General features: G+C 37.4%; 1 protein-coding gene across 3 annotated transcripts in view; it reads right to left on the bottom strand.

Moving 5' to 3' along the window:
- PCCA (propionyl-CoA carboxylase subunit alpha) overlaps positions 1 to 21,051 on the bottom strand; it is a 263,973-nt gene that overhangs the window by 94,039 nt on the left and 148,883 nt on the right. For all 3 annotated transcript variants that reach the window (XM_065740814.1, XM_065740812.1, XM_065740815.1), the window contains exon 19: positions 3,097 to 3,199. In XM_065740814.1, coding sequence (XP_065596886.1) covers positions 3,097 to 3,199 — 103 coding nt within the window. The remainder of the gene's footprint in view (positions 1 to 3,096; positions 3,200 to 21,051) is intronic.

The raw sequence follows: 21,051 nt of genomic DNA, 5'->3' as shown, positions 1-21,051 counted from the left end.
TCGAGTTTTCCCATTTTTTTCTGATGGTACATTATACCTCCTAATCAGAAACATGATTTCTTATTCCTAGCATTCGACTTTTAAGTCAATTGTTTTTCCATTGTAAAATTTTGAATAGTATTTCAGAAGATTTTGGACTGTACTGTATTTATGCTGTTCTTGTCTGCAGCACAGTCCCATGCAGCAAATATATATACATATATATATATATATATATATATATATAAAGAACAGTATTTCCTCTGCTACTTGACCAATATCTAGGAAAAATAAGCGTACCTAAACAATCTTGGTATGCAAAAATAGTTTCCTGCTTTGCATAAACCCAATCTCAGGTGTTATTTTTAATACTAACACCTTAAAATTTAAGTGAGATAGACCTTATGGTCATAATGAAATCCACCTACTATGATTTACTTCATCAGCTAAGAAATTCTCTAGATACAAATAATTAAAAAATCATCTCAGAGTAAACAGTCTTGGTTAGGGCAGAATCAGAACACAAAAGCTTTTGTATCCATGCCTCCAGTGCCTCTGTCCCAACCTTGTAGCCATACAGACCTGTATTCTTCCTCTCTGTTGTTCCTAACTCTCGAATCCCTCAACCTATCACACTGCAGGGCTGCACAGAGATGAGCAGGACCTTTGCAGGACCTACTCCTCCCCTCCCTGCTTCAGTGGGATTCCTGCAGAGCACTACTTGCCCACAGCAATTTTCCTACTAGGAAAAGTAGCAAAGGGGGGTCAAGTGACTTTGAAATATAAAGGAATTTACAAAAGCAAACAAGAAAAATAAGGACATGCTTAACTACTCACTCTTGCTTAGCCCGGTAATGCCAGACAACTTGATTATATTGGAGGTGTTACTGTTTGAATAATAAACTGAAGGAGCAGCAATCAGATTCCACACATGCCATGTTAAAATGGGCTTGCATGAGCTGTAATGCCCATGTTGCTGCCACACTAGAAGTTCCATTTAAACTGCCTGACAGATTTGGCCTGTGGTACAGGTAGGAAAGATTTACTGTATGTTAAAGTTTCTGCATGTCAGTAATTAATAGCAGCAAAAGCATAAAATCATTCTCAGTGCATCTCGTAGAGAGATAGTGCAGCTTACAACTGCAGTTCATTAACTTAGGATTAACTCACATATAAGCTTATAATTTCAGTTACCTTCAATGTCAATGGAGACAAAAGCACAGAAGAAGGCTTAAGCCTCCTCTCTTTTTAGTGTGGCTTAAATATAGATCTCTATTAAAATTAATCAAGTTAGTATAAGTTTGAGTCTAGGCAACTAAATGAAACTTAACTAAGCCACTCAAAAATGTGTGTGCTACCTCTCAGAAAAGTAGCAGCCACTTTCTAACTGCCTCACAGCTCCAGGCTGACCACTGTGAGATAGCAATGTTGCAGCTAAAATGTGTGAAGGCTGAAGACAATTACAGCTGTGTCATGGTAAGGCTGTTTTGCTGCCTGAGCAATGTGTTGCATCCAAGCTTAGAGAACACCTAGTAAATATATATTTCATTAATTCAGAAAAAAGCATGTGTTCAGACATGGCCTGAGTTCAGAAAGCACAATTAAACAGCGGCGGCAAGTGTCACAGCCACAGCACAGTGCTACATGCTATGGACTGATTGAAAAGTCACACTGAAGACCTCCCAGTATGTTTCCAAGAGAAATCAACGCAACTGAAGTGACCTCCATCTTCCATACTTCAAGCAAGAGAGAACTTTAAAAGATGCTGACTAAAATTATGGATCTTGTCCACACCCTTTTTTTTCCTGCACACCTATGATCCATATGGAACAGAAAGTATCTCTACTCAAACTTTTATCTTATATTCATGGAGTATGTACAAAATAGTGCAACACAGATGGATGGTTCTAAAGAAAACTGCTTAGGCATATTCTTGTCCTACTTAGGCCAACAGAAAGATTCTTTAAATGCAAGATTTTTATTTTCTCAGTTCATGTAAGTGAAAATAACCACCTAAAAACATTACCAACTTCAACTGTTACATCTCTTAAATAGAAATCTTAGTAGAGCAAAGAAAGAGTCAATCACCAAAACAATACTATCGTCACTTGATGAAATATTCATTTAAACATCCTTTTTCAAGTAAATGTCATGATTCTGAATATGACCTACCCGCAAACATCACAACTAAAAATATCATGAAGGAGATGTTGCAGAACATTCTTCAGAGAAGACTGGAGAGAAGAGCAAACAGCTGTCAGAGGCAGACTAGAAGACTTCTGAGGTTCCTCAGTCTTGTCCTGTATTTCAGTGATTCTATGAGAAACTAGCTTTCTCAGATCCCTTTGAAAACTTCTGCCTAAGAGTTAACAGATGCAATGCAAGTAAACTATTTTTTAAAATCCCATTTTATTATGGAATTACTATTAATAGACATAAAAAGTAGTTCTCTCTATAAATCTACTGTCTCAATACAATTCCACCAGCTTGCATCCTGGCTTTATTCTACTGAACACAGCATTACTATTGTTCTATTGGCATGGTCTTGTCTGCCTTTCATGCTGACAATATTGTTTAAGTAATTATCTTAGAATATTTGTAAAAAAAATAGTTAAAACGCATGTATCTGAAGTGATTTTACTTTGCCTGCATGCGGTTTTACTACTTCGGTGTCAAATAATTCCATTCCAATATGATTACATATTCAACTTTGTCAGTTCTTTGATTTGTTTCTTTAATCACTAACTTAAACTACTGTAATGTTTCTCAACGTTGCAGTTATTTTCTTACTCTTAAATATTTACAATGGAAGCATAAAGACCTTACATCTAAACAAGACACTAAAGAGGGATGTTAATTAAAAGACTAATTTAAGAGAAGTGCATAAAAAATGTTCCACAGACACAAGCAGAGAAAAATTTTATATAGTCACACTATTTAACTAACATAGAGTCTTTTTTGGTTTGTTTGGGGTTTTTTTTCCACAGTTATGCCTGCTAAAGATAAAATAAACATCTATGTTTGGTTACTGAAAAAAACAGAAAATTATAATAAGAGTCAATGACAACATAAATTGCCTCAATGGACTGAAAATCTTGGAAAATGAGCAGAACTTACAGAAAATGATGAGCCGTCCTTTGAAACTGCAACAGGGTAAATCCCATCCCCCAGATTCACAGAGAGCTCCCAGCTACTTCTCTTTGATTTAGTAATAGGAATTCTGAAAGACAAATAGAAAAAAAAATTAACAAACTTCACATTTTTTGCATTTAAACCAGGAGCACTTTCCTCAGAGGATGGTCATGAAGAATATAAAACGTCATTAATCTATAGACACAAATGGGAAAGGATACTTCAAAAAAAAAATACTGATACATTTTTTTTTGTCCAATGGTATATGAGGAGAAAGCACACTACTTTCTTTCTAGACTTGCCTTGACACACTGGGGTGTGCTTATACAGTTATGGGAAGCTCCTGAATGCAGCTAGCACTTGCCACAGAATTAATTCAAACAGGATGAAAAGCAGATTAGAAAGTGGGTTGGCAGAAGAATAGCAACAGTGATAGCTGTAGCATTCTTTCTAAGTGCAAAATTTAATCACCAGTCCTTTTATCTCATTCTTAGTAAACCTTAATTAAAGTCCAATTAGACACAAAAGATTTGTCCAAACCAGTAATACACACAATTTTATAATTAATGTACATTTTACAGTATTTCATCCACAGAATCCTTCAAACAAACTGAAAAATGGCTGTGTACCACAACCCATACACAGGACTGCATCTATTCCCACAGCAGCCAGTGGTTACACCCGTTATCAGGTAACATGAAAACCATGAACCTTTCCAACTTCAGCTCAACGAAGCACAAAAAGGAAAACAGACCTGAAGAGTCATGCTTGCTAATTCAGAGTGTAATGAGTAGTTTTCAACTACTGAACTTCAAATGTGTATTAGTAACTTTATTTCCTCCCTGTGGAGCTTCCCAAATCTCTTTAATTTTGTTCTAACAACTCGTGTCCAAAGTTGGCTGCAATATATTCTCTGGAGACCATACAGTATCAGCAGTTTCCTCTGTAGCCTAAACAAGAAGGTATGAAGGTGCAGTTTAACTCCATTAGAACAATGGCGTGTTATTTTGGTATAGCTTTTCTTTCCACACTGACTTCTACACATGTTCAGATTCTCCGTAAGAAACTGTACAGATAATAACCTCATCACATTTGTATCTTTTAAGATATAACACTCATTTATCATAGACTGTAGTGATTACTACACTATTTCAGATCAGTCTTCAGAGCTTTAAAACTCGGAAACATGTTTTTCCGGATTGTGTCACATGCAGTCTGCTAAGGATTCAAGGGCCCAGTGAACCACAGCTCCCCCAAAGGACGTGCTCAGTATGTCTGGAATCAACAGGGAGAAGCACCTGAGTCCTCCAGAGACACAGGAGAAGCTTTCTGCCTAAGCCAAGGATAACATACTGACTTGCTAAGGATTTACGTAATTCCTTTAAGTAAGTTGGATTTCTTCAACATCTAAAATATAGGCAAATAGAAACTCACGAATCCAGTCAAGAAGTTTATTAAAATTGTGCTTTGCAGTGTGCCTGAAACAGGTAAAATCAAAACACAATGTATTAGCTAGACTGATAAGATGCATTTACCATTAGTTACTCTGGATCCAAGCCAAGCAGAGTCTTACACCACCTTTCACCAAACATTCTTGATCATTTCTAACCAGCACTACCCACAAAGCTCATGATATTGAGAATAGCCTGTTCCCCATGCTAATGATGCCAAGCATCATACTTTTCATTCAATATACAGAGATAACTGTCAAAACAACAAACCTGAGGAAACATCTATGGCTTACTGGCTGCAATGACTTTCTCAGCACCTCATCTTCAAATTTCTTTATGTCACCAAAACATTTATACTGGCTGATAGGAAACATTACAGACACTGGAGTTCCTGAAGAAGAGGAACTGAGAAATTTCCTGAACAGGTAGCAGGCAGAGAGATGTTTTCACTACACTTCCTGACATAAGAGCAACAGTAAGAAGGAACGTAGTGGATTATGGCAGAACCTACCTAAATTCTACATAGTATTCTATTATTATAACCAAGTGCGCTCTATGGAAACTTCATATTCTTTCTGTAAGAAGTAAGACCTCAACTCAAACACGGATTAGTAGGATCAGCTTCATTGGTGGCATGAGATTCCTTATAACTTGCTGGCATGGCCTTGCTTCATATTGCATTTGACTGGAAGTGACCTCATGAATCTGGCTGCTGGCCATCAAAGGAAAGACAGTCTTGTTCTCCAGCAGGGATTATTTTTGTTCAGTCCTGTCTTGCTGAGCTTTGTCAAGTGTATCTCCAAACAGGATGCATGCCTCTTGAAAGGCATGACTATGACCACTGCTTTGACGGGGTTTCAAACTGCCCCACAGGCATATAATTCCTCTCTGCAACACTGGTGGTCAGGAGGGCAAGGTCCAGAGACGTATCTAATGGCAAAGTACACTGCAAGTTTTACGCCTCTCCTGGAATTGATGGATTCTCTTGCACAGGGACATTTTTGTTAGCTTTGCTAAACAAATGCCTGGGGCTCTGTAACAAATCTACAACTACACTGATTAAAATGGATATGAACACTAGCTCATAAGATTTCCGCTTTTTCTTCATTAAATCAAATTCCTTTCAAAAAATATTTTTCAGTATTTTGATAGGACTGAAGGGTTTGCTGGTTTTGAATTGCTGCTTATTTTCCTCTTTTTTTTTTCTTGTTGTTGTTTATAGATATGGAAATATTCGAGACACATTTGGATACCTATCTGTGCAACCTATCAGAGTATCTGCTTTAGCAGAGGGGTTGGACTCAATGATCTCTTGAGGTCCCTTCCAACCCCTGCAATTCTGTGATTTATGCATATAGATAGATATAATATAGATATGTTCTATATATACATACACATATATGTAATTTGTAAGCATGACAAAGTTCAAAAGCAAGAGCAAAGTCAATCCAAGTTTCTTGAATATCAACAGGTAGAAAACTGATCAAGCCTCTGAACTACTTTAGAAATGCTGAGGTTTCTATCAGGTTAAGAAAGGGATAAGGAGGGTGTTTTGTTTGTGTGTTTTTATAATGTATGAGATGCCCAAGTGCAGGGGAAAGCCCCCAGCTTAGGACTTCTGGATATACTTTCCACTAGTGGATATAAATGTCACAAATTTGTGGCTGTTTTCAAAGATTTAAAACTAAAAATTCTACATACTGGGCTAAAATCTGAGATATTCTGTTAACATTAAAAATATATACTGGAAGACAAAGTAACGTCATTTTTATCATTACAAAAGATGCAAAATTTTTAGGCATTTTCAATCCAATCTCAGATTCAGTATCACAAAGTTCAACATCCCCTTCTATCCTCTCAGTCCCACCGCATGAAACATCAAAGAAATGGTGTGTGGAGATCACTGGCTGCAGGAAGAAACACAAGTTCAGCAGCAAGCCGAGGGCTGGGTGAACAGGAAGCAGGGCCACAGAAAGGCTGTTTTCCCTTGCCAGTATTACACTCAAGGAGAGGGAGAGTGCAAAGGGAGCACACTGCCAGCACAGACAGGATGGGAGGGAGAAGGGTATAATGAACTCTTTCCATACGGTCTTCTCTGACCTGCCTTCCAAGGGGAGGGTAACACCAGCAACAGGGGCATGTACTTTGAGAAAGGTGGTCTGGCTCTAAATCAGAAAGGTGTTATTCTAAACCGCATAAGCTATAAAAGTATGTAAATGGTGTGAGAAGCAAAACAGCTCCTTTTACCTGCTTAGTTATTTATTTTCAATCCTCGTCACTCTTTACTCAACTGCAGATGATGTCACGGTCTCCTAATGTATTTCCTACACAGCACAGTGCATTATGTTCCTCTTACCCCCAACTGCCATGACAGAAAATGAGAGACACTTGATAATAATGCAGCAATTACAACTCCTGCTTTGCAAATTTTCAGTGAGGGAAGCAGAAAACTACTAAAAATTTTAGCTTGACACACACTCACTGTGCTCAAGAAAAACAGACACTAGCTAAACTATTATCTATTCTAGTCAAAAATAAGTAACAAAAGAAAACAGACATTCACAAAGGCAAGGCAAGTAATAACTCAGCCGTGGCTTGTCCATTTTGATTGTCATCAACCAATCGCATAGAAGGAACTCAATAAAGCTACAATTTTGTGCAGTTTGTAGCTAATAAACTCTTCTCTCCTGATTACTGTTGATGATGTAATGAGCTATGATAAATGTCACCAGCTCCTAAAGGGTCAGAAAATTGCGTATGGATTTTTTTTACCTTTCATTTTTTAACTTGCAATTTAAAATGTGAGTTCTAATGCTGGGGAAAACTTAATATGTTTTTTACTTCTAATATTTTTGCTGCATAATTCTTCAGGTAAAGGCAGAGAGAAATCCCAAACTATCACAACAAACTCTCCAGTTTTGAAAGATTATAAGCATTTGAAGACCACATTATGTGGCACTCTGTAAAGCTGCTTTTCAATCGTGCAATTACCTATTCAGCAGTTAAATAAAAGTGAAATATTGACTTAAAACAATGTTAATGGTCAAAGAATCATTAAGAAATCCTTCATCATAACTTTCACAGCAGGTGGCCTGTAAAATGATCAAGAATAATGTGCTGGATTCTGTAGCCACCAAGGTCAGTTTCTGCATACAAATCTTTGCAGGAGGAGAAAAAAAGACCTTCAGAAAGTGGGCCATTCATCTGAACCAAGTTCAGAGAATTTCCAGCACTGTGAAAAGATATGTTATGCAAGCACATAGATGTATTCAGTGGGGGTAGACTGAACCAGCTACATGGAGACTACAAAGGAGCCCTCCCATGGCTCATGAATAAGTCGAGGAAATGATCAGAAAAAAATGGAGAGATGTTTAGACAGATGGCCCACTTAAAATGCCTGGGACAGGGCATAAGCAATTTTAATGAAACTTTAGATCTAGCATATAAATTGTTTCTTATTTTCTCCGAACTCCCCCCCAAAAAACTTGAGAAAGGCAAATAGAAATTTAACAACTCAAACCAGGAGTATATCTTGTGACATAAAACAAGAAAAAAAGGAAGTAAATCATATACTTTTGAGTATTACTGGTTTAATAAGTTCCCATACAAAGAAATATCCTTCACAGAACCTTCAACTATCAGATGAATATAAAAGCAGGGAATGGACAGATTAAAAGAATTCTAAACAGAAGTGTACTGCCAAACAAAACAAAAATCTAAGCTTTACTATCTGAGTACTTTCAACACTTTCCAACATAAAAGTTCATCGCTGCACAGAAAAGATAAAAGCAGCACTTTCACAGGATTATTTTAAGAACTAAAAATTATGTGAAAGGAACTTAAGAATCTGGGAATATTTTATTCAGCAATTTGAAATATTTTCTAAATGTATATTCACACACATTTCTGCATATGTTCAGATGGGTTCATCTATACATAAGAATGTGTTTCCCTTCTTTCTGCTTCATGTATTCATTATGTATACGTATACTCCTTTCACCAAAGAGTATGAAAATATACCATCATTAGAGTAAATTATAGTTCTGCATGTGTCATACAAAATAATAACCTCTACTAGCCAGTGTGCCAGCTATCAGACAAAGGTTGAATTATCCAATAGTTATGTCAAAATGGTTATGTCAGAATGGTTTTATACTGCATTTTCTCGCACATTAAGTTTAGATCAATAACAAAAATGCAAATTTATAGACATGCTATATTTGAACAGAGACCACTGGAAAAAAAAATGAAATTCTGTGGGAGGTAAACTATAAAACAGAAAGCATTGCTTTAAAAGAACATTATGCAGTGAAATGTACTTTCATTCAAAGCAATACACATCTGGATGTTTCCGTTTCCCTTAACAGAAGCCTTCTGGAGGACTGATATAAAGGCCTGCAATGCTGCGTTCACAGAAAGCCTCCAGTGCCTTCATCAGCAAATCCCAGATCAAGGCAATGAAATAGTTTAATCTATATTCTGTAATTCCAGGGTGAACGTAGCTACCAGAATTTAAGTGTGTAGCTAAAGCACTTTAGTCAGCTAACCCAGCAGACAACCAGGGCTCACCCAGGCTCGCCTTCTTCCTTTTTGAAGGCCTCTAACCTAATGGATCCCACTTGTCTGCTCTACACCTAGCTTCTCGATAGCCAAGCAGGTGTCCAGGAACTAGAGGATCCTCTGCCAAAGCTGACTCTATAGTCTTAAGGAGAAGGTGTGCACCAGGCACACAGCAACAATTCTAAGCCTCTTGAAAAATCTTCTATTGCTCTTAGCTTTAAACCCATCAGGAAAAGGAAGCAGGATTTGTGCTACTGCCAACTTTCATGTAACAAATTCATGCTTGCAGCAAATGCACCCAGAGAATAGAAATCTCCTTTATCAGTCTTCTTCAGACTATGAGGATTCAAATCTACCTCTCATCTCTCATAAGAACAAAGCCAGTGTCCAAGCAACACTTGAGGAGGAAATTATCATCTTGCCCTGCTCCTGCTTGGAAGGAATGAGAGAATCATCATTCAGGTTGGAAAAGGCCTTCTAGATCAAGTCCAACCATCAACCTGACCTACTGCGTTCCAGATTAAACCATGTCCCTTAGTGCCACAGCCACATATCTCTTAAATACCTCCAGGAACACATGAGAGGGACATTCGTCTTCCAAAGGGAAGTTACACAAGCAATTGGGGCTCATAGTAAGAAAAAGGCGGATGGCTTAAGTCATAGAAGTATTACTGAAATCACATGTTCATAAGTACAGAGAAAAGATATTCGTTTTACATGCAATTTACAAATCCATGCTTCTAATTGGTTTGGTTTCTTTTTCTATCTATCTTTCCTAAATCAGCGTAACTATTTACCAAGAACTTGGAAGCAGGTATTTCTATAATCAGATCAGTCAACAATACTGACTTCTGCTGAAAACTGCTACTACAAACAAGTTTGGGACAATTTCTCTTTCATTAAAGTATTTTTCTTCTGTGAGTGTATAATTTCTTTAAAGTAATTTCACAACTGTGTTTCCAACAATTACTGCTGTGCCCTTTATTCTTCTTAAGAGTTCAGACAAAACTCAGTATTTAGATTCAGGCCCATTGAAAGAGGTATGCTAAGGAGTGCTTAGCCCCTGCCAGCTCCACTCACTTGAAAGCAATGAGAATATCACACAGTGCAGCACTTCTGAAAAATCATTCTGCCAGTTGGGAGTACAAAATATTTATTTTAGAATCAAATTTAAAACTTCTGTTTTGAAAAAAGTCTTGGCCTGACATTTCACTGCTGTCTCTATCCTGTTAAAATATCTTCTACAACTACAAGTAACTTACAAAGTTAATCCCAAAGCGTACATGAATTCATCTTTCATATCCAGAGACGCACCATTACAGCCAGTAATATTTAGCAGAAAGGCAGCATTTCTTTCAAGAATAAGACCAAACACACTGAAACCTGCTCAATTTACTATATCAAGAAGATTATGCATGAGAGGTGACTACTACACCTAAGGGAAAGGGAAGACATCAAAATAAGGTCATATCTGAAGAAATTTGGCAACAACATCAAAGTTAAGAACATCAGCCTTCCAAAAGGACAACAGAAAACACTGTTTGCAAAGTAATGAAAAATTATAAAATGCATTAAGCTAACAAACAAAACTTGTCTTCAATACCTTCTATAGAACACCGCCTCCAAATACATTTTTGAGACTATTATTACAAGTTATGTATTGACTTCTGTCTTGTATTTTGTGGTTTCATTTAGTTGACGCTTATAAGGATTACTACAGTCTCCTTTAGATCTGTCAGTCTGCTAAAACCAGATTATATTGCCAGAAACATAGAATAGTTTTCTCTCTGCCACATTTCTGTAGCACCTGTGATTTGCCTTAATTTCCCTGGAAGTCATCATTTAAAAAGAGAATGCTACTAAATTTTTGCACATCTTGGAAAACATAACACTTGCAGCAGTCTTCCACATGGTTTCCAAACACTGTTAAAGCTCACACATCACAGAGCTGACCACCCATTGCAAACTTGGTTGCGACAAAGCCAAAAGAGTTGATTCAACAGCTTAACCATTTCATGCCACAGATTACTTCGATAATACTGCTGTAGTGATCATATTTGCTCTGTTGTGATTTCTTCTCCGTGAAACTTAATTCAGGAAATATGTGGGGATACACATTCAACATGGTACAAGATTCCAGAAAAGGATGGTCAAATTTTCTCTTACTGGCTTTCCCATATGCCACAATGTAAGAACCATAAGCTGACTACGAACTGTGATCAATTTGCAACAATCTGTTTTTCCAGATTTTGGTTGTCTTTACAGAAAGATGCACCTTTAGTGCATACAGAGGAACTGGTGATGGCTGACAGGCAAACATGAACGACGCATCTATCAATTCACAGATAAATATGATCAGAGCATTTGGCTAAGAGGTACTCATGCCATTTTCTGGCAGGCACTGCAACAGCCACATCCTCCCCTTGGCACAAAAAAATACCCCATGATGTGCTACATAGATTCTAAAGCTCTGCTCTCTATTTCTTTTGCACTCCATTTCCATTGAACAAAATTAACACCACTAATTCTGTTAGGGTTAGAAAGAAAAAACAATATAAAAACCCGTAAGAGTTCATTAAAAATTAAATTATATTACATAGATAACAAAACATATATATCCTCAATAAGTATAATTCTTAACATCTAGATAATTACAGCACATTACAGAGCTCCAATGAGTCACGTTACCATCCATACATCATCTACTGCACCTTTAGTTTACCTCTTCAGTTCACACCACTGGGCTTTAGACATCTGATATTAACCATATCTCACCTTTATTACCACTGCAAAGAGAAACAAACCTCTCCACAGTTAGTCAGTCCTCAGGTAGGCTGAACTACCTTTAGGTGACACTCATCTATATTTATTACACTACTTAGACACCATGAATATGTGCCACAAAAACTGAGGCTCTAATTACTTAAAATTGTATGCATTCAAAAGATAAATCTCTACTGCATTCTATATGTTATCATCATTTTTGTGGGATGCTTGCTGTTGTTCACATTATGGCCTCACAAGAAGAAAGCCAACAATAAAAATGATGTATAGATTTCCTACTTAGCTAAAACTATATGCAACAGATACGAATGAAGGAATTTCAGGAGAAATTATTAGTTAAATTAGGGTTATTGTTTGTGCAGGACAAAAGTAAGACACAGGAAAAAATACTGAAGTATTTGTAACAACAATGTCTTACTCTCAGTATTATTAAATGAAATTTCTGCCTACTGAATGTTCCACTGATTAAAACGGTTGAAGTGGAGAAGTCGACCTGGGCAGTTGGGAAGGACACAATGAGTGGTGAAACACAACTGCACGTAATGAGTGACAAAAAGTAGATTCTGTACTTCGACCTCCCTCAGCTTATTTCAGGGGAATCATGACCACAAGTCATACCTGAGAGGGCCAAATATCCATCCAGTTAAGTATTCAGTGATCTTCAACTTACTGTGATTTGTCCATGGATTTGTGGCACTGGAGTGTGGGGAAAATGAAGGATTTAGAAAAGTGCTGCCACAACTTCAAGGCAACAAACACAGAAAAGCTGTTGGTTTTACTGTTCTTCAGAGGGAGCTCTGAAGAACAGTAAGGGCTGGGTGTAGCCAGATGCAGATCTGGCTTTGAATTTACGTGTCTGGTAGAAGAATGTGCAACAAGGCCTGGAAAAAATCACTCATTTGATCAAGGTGCATCACACCATCACCCATGGCAGAGAAGCCTCAGAAACATGTACCACAACACTGGGTTAAAACAAAAGGTTGTGGCCTAGGAAAGATAAAATTTAACAAATATCCCAGTTGTGGTTTTTTGTTGTTGTTTTTGTTTGGTTTTGGTGGGGGTTTTTTTGTGTTGTTTGTTTGTTTTTGTTTTTTATTAAATGGACAATTAGTTTGTATTATTGTTAATACAAGTGTTGCAGGACTAATTTTACTAAGCACCAGAGACAGACAGGATAAAGGCTTGTCATCTCCTTTCTAAGTCAATAGGTAAACATCCCTGGTTTCAAAAGCACCACGTTCTGTGCTGCTCTTTCCTGCCCTGTCTTTCTCACACTACAGGCTTTGAAGATGTACGTTAAAGGGAAGCCACAGCCAAAACAAACTCCAAGCACCACATCTAATTACACAAAAGTAAACCACTAAAGACTAGTCTGTGAAATATATTAAAGAATCACCCATAATCACAAAAGGAAAAGTCATTTGGGCAGCCTCAGCACAGATCCAGAGAAAAACATCTACTCATCTGAATACTTAATATGAGTCAAAGGACATCAGGATGCACTTCTTTTAAGGCACCATCTAAGTATGTCATATGAAATATTCTGACATGCTCAATTAGCTTTACTTATAAGTGAGTCACCACTACATCAGGTTATGAAGAGAGCCAAAAAAGGTTACCTCAAATGCAGGCAGCAGAAACAGAAGATTTTGTCTCAGATAGAACCAGCAAATAACAGCACAGTTATCAATACTAACTCTCAAATACTTCTACCATTACAGTTAGACAAACCTACGCTGTCGCAGAGCAACAAACAGACCTGTGGTCCTACTTAGAAAAATTCATATAAAGAAGTTAGGAAAAAAAATGAAAGTCATTATCTCTTGAAAATGCACGTATAAGGAAATCTCTCATCAAGAAAGTGAAGAAAGAGCTCTCAAGATTTATGAGTGAAAGGTGGGACACATAATCCTCCTGAAAATATTTCTTCATCATTATCACACACACACACAGATGAACTAAAAGTATGCAAAAGTGACTCGACCCTCTAAAAGTTGGAAAGAAAGAAGCCTCAGCTCAATCTTATACATTTGTAGTTTTAATCTTATCCTTAAACAAGACAGAATCAAGCATAACTGCATCGAAGGTCAGCTTCTATACTGGCATATCAAATTTCAAGCCAACTGCTCTTTTAAAATATGTTAGATAAAAAGGTAATATGCTCTCTGTAAGAGCTCCTTTGAGGATAGAAGCACCAATAAATTAACTGTTACCATATGTTTGGCTCCTTTTGGCAAAATCCAGCAGCAAAGCACAGCCAAACCACTTTTGGCAGATACTGATATTTGGTAGCTTATAGTACAACTTGAGGAAAAAAAGGAAAGTGGACAGAAAGATCAGAAATTTATAGAAGGAACTGCGCTGTAGAGTTAGCTGCATGCTGGTGAAAGAAAGATTCTAACAAGTCAACTTTATGGGTCTGATCTCTAATAAGCAGCCGTCTCCTCAAAAAAGAGCTATGTCAAATGCAAGCTTGGTCTAGCTAATGCAAATATTCTGCTTTATAAAAAAAGAGTCTGAATACGTATAAACTATTTTGCAAACAAGAAGCTTTGTAAAACTAGTGTTTCAAGGTGTTAAAATGAGTATTGTTAGTGCCTGCATTATAACAGGCTTATTTCATTACAAACGAGCAGAGTTTGGCCTTCTTTATAATACCATGAGTTCTTACATTTCACTAGTTAAAATTAAGTTTTTCCCATCTTTTCTGCCTTCATGATTGAGAATAGAATATGACAGATAAAAACCCTTCAGCACTACATCTCTTGTTAGGATACAAAATTCTGGGCATTTTAAGAAAATCTATTACAGATTTGTTTTAATTTCCAGCCAAATAGGTGAAGAAGAACCTAGCTGGTCCTATTTTCTACCAAGACAAGCTGAACTTGCTTTGTAAAGTCACAGATGATATCAATGATTTTTTCAGATATGAAGAAGTCTATTCCATTTTATTTTTGTATCTGTCCACGGTAAAGTACTCCAAATGCATTATTATTATTCACATTTCAAAAAAAAAAAAAAAAAGAAAGGGATATAGCCTGCTGCTCACACCAAAAACATGACTTTTGTATTTCAATTGCATCATCCCAATAAATTCTAATTTTTATGCAGTAGAACACTTGCTATTCAGTTTGCAGTCCCATGCACATATCTGGTAAGCAGTTTTAAGCAGGCTGACAGATATAGGTCAGATATTTCACTTCTTAGAAGTCATGTTATTGCATGGTTAATCCTATATTTGCATTAATTTGATTACAAGCACTTACAGGTAAGAGTAATCCTAAAGCACGGGAGTATAGATCACACTGTAAGCCTCTGAAAGGTCTTTGCAGAAGAAAAATATTTTTTGCCATTGTATAGATGCTTGTCTCATTCATCTATGTGAGATTTTACTAATAATCTCCTCATTACTGTATTCACCTTCTGCTTTTTTCTTTTTTCTATTTCATTTTAAATAAGGCAATTCTCGCAAAGACTTGACACTGAAATCAGAGACTTCATTACCCTGCGGAATATATCCACAGTTCAAAGTATTTAAGAGGGTTAAACAAAATGCAAACATTTAATGCAACATTAAGCATGTGAAATAAAAACTTGATTGCCTAAAGAAAGCATGCTATGCTGTTACCCTGGTGACAGGTTAAAAAAGGATTGTGAGCTGAATGGCTGTATGATATGAAATTAAAATGTTTCACATTGAACAATCCAAAATGAATTGGGAAAGGTTAGAGCAGAGGAGAGAGAAATCAATTCTCCAATGGCAATGGTGAATGGAAGTGAAGTCTGAATAGGATTTGCCAGTGGGGTGCAACAGCTGCCAAATATCCTGCAGCCAAAGAATTACAATAATACTGATGAAGTGTGCAAGAGCTTTTGGAATCATTGCAGGGAACAGAGAAATACTCCTACAATAATGAGGCCATTCTGCGTCCCATCCCACTTTTGCAGCTGAATCAAAGGAAAAAGAAATGGCTGAAAATTGTAATACTCAATAACAAAGGTATAAATGAATTATCTATCCCTTCAATCAATATCTTATATTTAACTATAGCCTTTGTGAATCATGAATGAAGCAAGCATGTTAAAGAATAGAAAAATCAAGACACATACATGTAAAAGTATGCAGACAATACTGAATAAGAGACTTTTTCTTTCCATGTTATTTTGTTGATAACATTTCTACTGCAACAGTACAGAGAATATGCACTACACTAACAAACAGCAGGACACAGTCAACACTCCCAAGAACTTAACAAGGTACAGTCTTGATGTTTGGGCTTATCCTTTTTATGTTAATAATCCTAGGAAAGAAACATAAATAGAGCTTCCAATATGAATGTAGATACACGTGCATTTACTGAGCTTAACATGCACTTCCTAAGCTTAGAGACCCCCAAAGCGAAGAAAACTTGAGCCCTTAGATAGAAATCTCCAACATGATTTCACTTCTGCCCTCGTAAATACCAAATAAAACTCACAGATGGAGAGACAAAAACAATGCTGAAAATAGATGTAAAATGACCAGGGAACATGGGGTGATTAGCATGCAACTTGGTTCTACAGCTTCGTGTGCACGCTTTTTACACACAGACAAATATTGAGGAACGAGTTTAGGAGGTGTAAGCCTGCATGAAAGAAAAGAATTGTTGAGCTTATAAAAGGGATCAAAGTAAAGGAAAGAGAGAGAGGTCTTATGGCAAAGAGGGGATCTTGGAAAGAAGAAGTCATGAGCAAAGCACGGATGAGAAAAGGGCCTGATTCACAATTAAAAAGGACCAATACAGCAATGCAACTGAAAACATTCACATGCACAGGCCATGTACATTCAGGTTTCAGCATTACATGAATGGTAGCCATAGAAGCCACGACACTCCTCCAGCAGCTGCTGTTTTCTCAGCAGACATGATGAAAATAAAAGACAATAAACATGGGGACTTAGCCAAGTCCATTTATTTTGGTGAGTAGCCTTCCCACCAGCAGCCACCTCAGCAAGCTGCGCACCTGCTGCTCTGGGGCCTTCCCGAAAGATGTTCAGTGAGGTTCAAGCTTCACAACAATTACCTTCATAATGATTTCATAATGATTATCCAATCTTAAGATTGAGCAAGCATGAATTCCTGAGTGCCCAGAACACCTTTTTCCCTACAACTGCAATAGGGATAATATGCTATGAAAATCTCCCATAACAGTCTGTTCTGTTTCTGGAATATATATGGTCACGAATCACACAGGACGATGGCTCTGCTTTCGAACGAGTATATAAATTCCTTACGTTGCTTACACTATCAACTCCAATACCATTAACAGAATCGAAAGGAAAGATGACACCTACTTTCTGTGGAAACGGTAAAAAATGCTCCACTTAACACTGAATTCCATTCCAACTTTTATATTTTACATGAAAGTTCATCTCCACTGGCTAAAAACACCTGTTTCACGTATTTCCGTCTACTTGTTTGTCTCTAGCATGCGTAATCTTCTTTCCACAATATTCAAATGAACAACGTTGAAGGGTAAATAATGCCAGATTTTAAAGACAGACAGAATTCTATATAGGGCAGCTGGTTTAGCAGTGATTAAGTGAGATTACAAACATAATATACATATTACGTTATTATCGAGAGGTCAAAGGAACAACATTAAGTAACACTAAAGAGACAAGAGAAGGATGTCACAACCTGAAGATCCCATTATAAATAAGGATCACGCACGCAAAACAGATTTTTTGTACCTCATTGGTCTACAAAGAACAAAAACATAATGGTGAAATAATGGTGTGAAGCTGTAATAGTTACATACGCATATTGAGAGCTTTCAAAAGGCACAGTAGTAAATCATGAAAAGAATGACTGACTTCTTGACCAGGGAACCAGAAGAATGAGGACAAAACAGTGTTATTTTCATGAGGTAAGGATGACTGCATAACTCCAAAGCAAGGGAATAAAGAAAAGCCACAAGTGGGCTGGGCTTAGTCATCCTTACCAAATGAAAACAAAGCATTTTAGCTTTATATCACACTAGAGGGTATTTGTAGGGTAATGCAAAGATTATAAATATTTAGCTGTACTTGGAATAACTGTTCATGTTATTACCATGGTTTGAAGGGGGAGGGGAAGGATGACAATTCAGGATTGCCTGTGACTGTACTGCAAGTAAAAAAGTCTCTCTTTCCAAGTGGCCAGTTCAGATGACTTCAGTAAATTTTCCTGACATAATCTTCTTTCATTTTAAAAGTAATGTAATATAACCTTATTTTGTGCTGCTCCAGCAAGTGCAAGTGAGCCAGATAACTGTCCTATTGGCTAGCTGACCATTCATCCATATGGGGAAACCCCAGGATGGCAGAGCTGGTTCCATCCCAGGCACCAGTGGGATAATAGGTGCCGTCTATGTGAAAGCAAGCATAAGAGGTACCAGATCACAGCTCTCTGAACAGCTCACTATCTGCCTTGGTCATACAAGGGCAAGGCAAAATAGGTATCTGAACCGTCATTACTATGTGCAGCTGAGAATTTACAACAATATGCCTGTATCAAATCAACCTAGACACAAACCTACAGCAGTCCATTCTCGCAGGTCACCGGCCATGTTACATCCAGTGCACCAAATTTTCACCATCTTAGGACAAAAAAATTCAACTCAGCTATTTCAAGAACCTCACAGGAGCTAACTTGTTGATGCCTTTCAACAAAAAGACAAACAATCATTTCTGGATTAGAACAAAATTTTGATCACATTTTGCTGCAATTCCTTACTCGCAAATATATTCCTGGCAAAAGCATTACTCTATGCTTAGAAAATATCATCCATTTTAGTCTCAAAATATTTTATAAATGTTCGTAAATAAATATTTATATGACTTCAATAATGTGGTAAAGCAGTAGGGCCATTCTGTCTTGGTAAACCAAGGCCCATTCCAACTGTCCCACAAGAACAGTTAGGAGTTTAACTCAAGCTTTTCCAGTCCCATATATTTTCCTGTACTAAACAGGAGACCAAGAAAAACCTTAGGGTTTTTTTTTGCTAGCAATATAAAACATTTTCCAATGTGTTACCATTTTTTTGCATGTAGTATCATGTAATTTGGGCATGCAGACTCACTGTTTTTTTCCAAGTCATAAATGATGAAAGAGTAAAACCCATAGAAAAATTAGGAAAATACACTTGGCTGCCAACACAAGCAACACATAGGAAGTGCTGTAGGCAATTGGGTTTAGAAGTATAAACACCACATTAGTAGACCCATGAGATAGCATGATGTAGCCACACCTGGAGAGTCACTCTCCTATTCCTCTCCCAACCCACTAATGAAAACAAGTCTGAAGCCAAAATGGGAAGATTCAACTGTACAACATCATTTTTTGTCTCAAAGGCTAACTACATCAAACAGACATAAAATAAGCTGGATTCACTTCAGCCAAAATATGTTTCCACTTGAAATAAGATCAAGTTCTCTCTAGAAGACCTCAAGATTTTACAAGATATTGTAAATCTGTTCAGCAGCTGCGGGTGGCACCAGCTTCACAATAAACTGGACTATGGAACAAGTAGGGAAAGTCCTAGGTAAAATAACTGAAAGCGGAACAATGAAACACTCATTAATCATTCATGGCTGTTTCCTGTAGGAAATATGTGCCCCTATTATCTAGATATCACAGTGAAATATTCACATTAGTACTATCTGGCTCACAAAATACCAAGCATTTTTGTTAGCTAATTATCTTCCAAAAGCAAAACAAAACCAAATGCTCAACAATCCACTTCCCAAGAAAACTGGCTAAATAGTAACCAGTCAAATAAAAAAATTAAAAAATAAAATCTAAATATCTTATTGGATAACGAAAGCAAATGTCTTATATTTCTATAACTACAAGAACACATGGGTCTCCAGCATCTGTTCTAAGATTGTGGTTGGCAAATAAATCCTACAGGACCACCGGTGAGGCCAGGGGCATAATGTAACACAGACAGTGGAAACCCACCTGTGGGTGCTCCACCCTAACTGTCATGCCATTCTCCCTGATACAAGAACAGCGAGCTGCTGTTTGCCTTGAGGCCTGCATTAACCTCAAAGCCACATAATGTACTCCAAGAAAGAATCCTATTAAAGAGGTCATATCTAATTGAAACCAGCATTAGTTAGGCCCTGGATCTTAATGAGGCAAAAGCTCACAAATTTCCAGAGTGCATTCTAGCAAGAACCTTACAGTGATTTAAGTCACTCAAGGGATTGCATAATACACACTGTCCACCCCTGCAAATACCACTGACTGTACAAGAGAATCCCCATCATGAGGCAGCTGCTAGTCTAACTGTGAAACAGTTAAAGACCAACTCTGGATCCCTGGTATGAAACACTCTCCACTCCTCTCTCCGTCCTTGCTATACAATCTCATTCTCATCTCTTCCAGAATAATTTCATGTTGTCAGCCCTCAACCTGGTTCTGTCAGAATGATTGGAAGTAAACTGTGATTAAATGGTGTCTAGGCTAATATGGATCATTTCAGGTTGGACATCAGGAAATACTACTTCTCCAAGCACTACCTCTCTGACCCCAGAGGTGTTCAAGGAACATTTAGACATGTTGAGGGACATGGTTTAGTGAGAACTATTGACGATAGGTGGACAGTTGGACTGGATGATCTTGTAGGTCTTTTCTAACTTTGGTGATTCTATGATTTTGGCAGAATCACCATAGAAAGCAACTGCACAGAAAATTGTGCCTGCATACCTGGGGCAGGAGGAGAGAAGAGGTAGAGATCAAGCCGAGAAGTAGGCTGGGACAATGATTCCTTAAACTGGCTCAGCTCTATTTCATTTAACCACAGTCTCAGTGGCCTTGCTAGCGAAAGGTGGAACTTCTATGAAGACTTCTAGAGTGGTTTTTTTTATCTGTCTGACTAGAATTGCAATCCTATGCATGGACCAAATAAATTAAGGCTGGGAAAGTGACTCCAAAGTACCCTCACAGATGCGAAAAGAATATATACCATACATATGGCTCCCAAAAAGAAAAAAAAGAAAAAAAAGAAAAAAAAACCCGCAAAACTGAAAGTTAATCATATAGCTCAAGTTCAGCAGTAAACTGTCCATATGCCAGCTGCACCAAGTTTAGAAGAAATAATGCATGATTTCAAAATAGTA

The sequence above is a fragment of the Cyrtonyx montezumae genome, unplaced genomic scaffold, assembly GCF_038088225.1.
Source record: "Cyrtonyx montezumae isolate F1298 unplaced genomic scaffold, pur_monq_1.0 scaffold_3, whole genome shotgun sequence".
In the NCBI taxonomy this organism is placed as follows: domain Eukaryota; kingdom Metazoa; phylum Chordata; class Aves; order Galliformes; family Odontophoridae; genus Cyrtonyx; species Cyrtonyx montezumae.
This window is presented reverse-complemented; position numbering and strand designations above follow the sequence as displayed.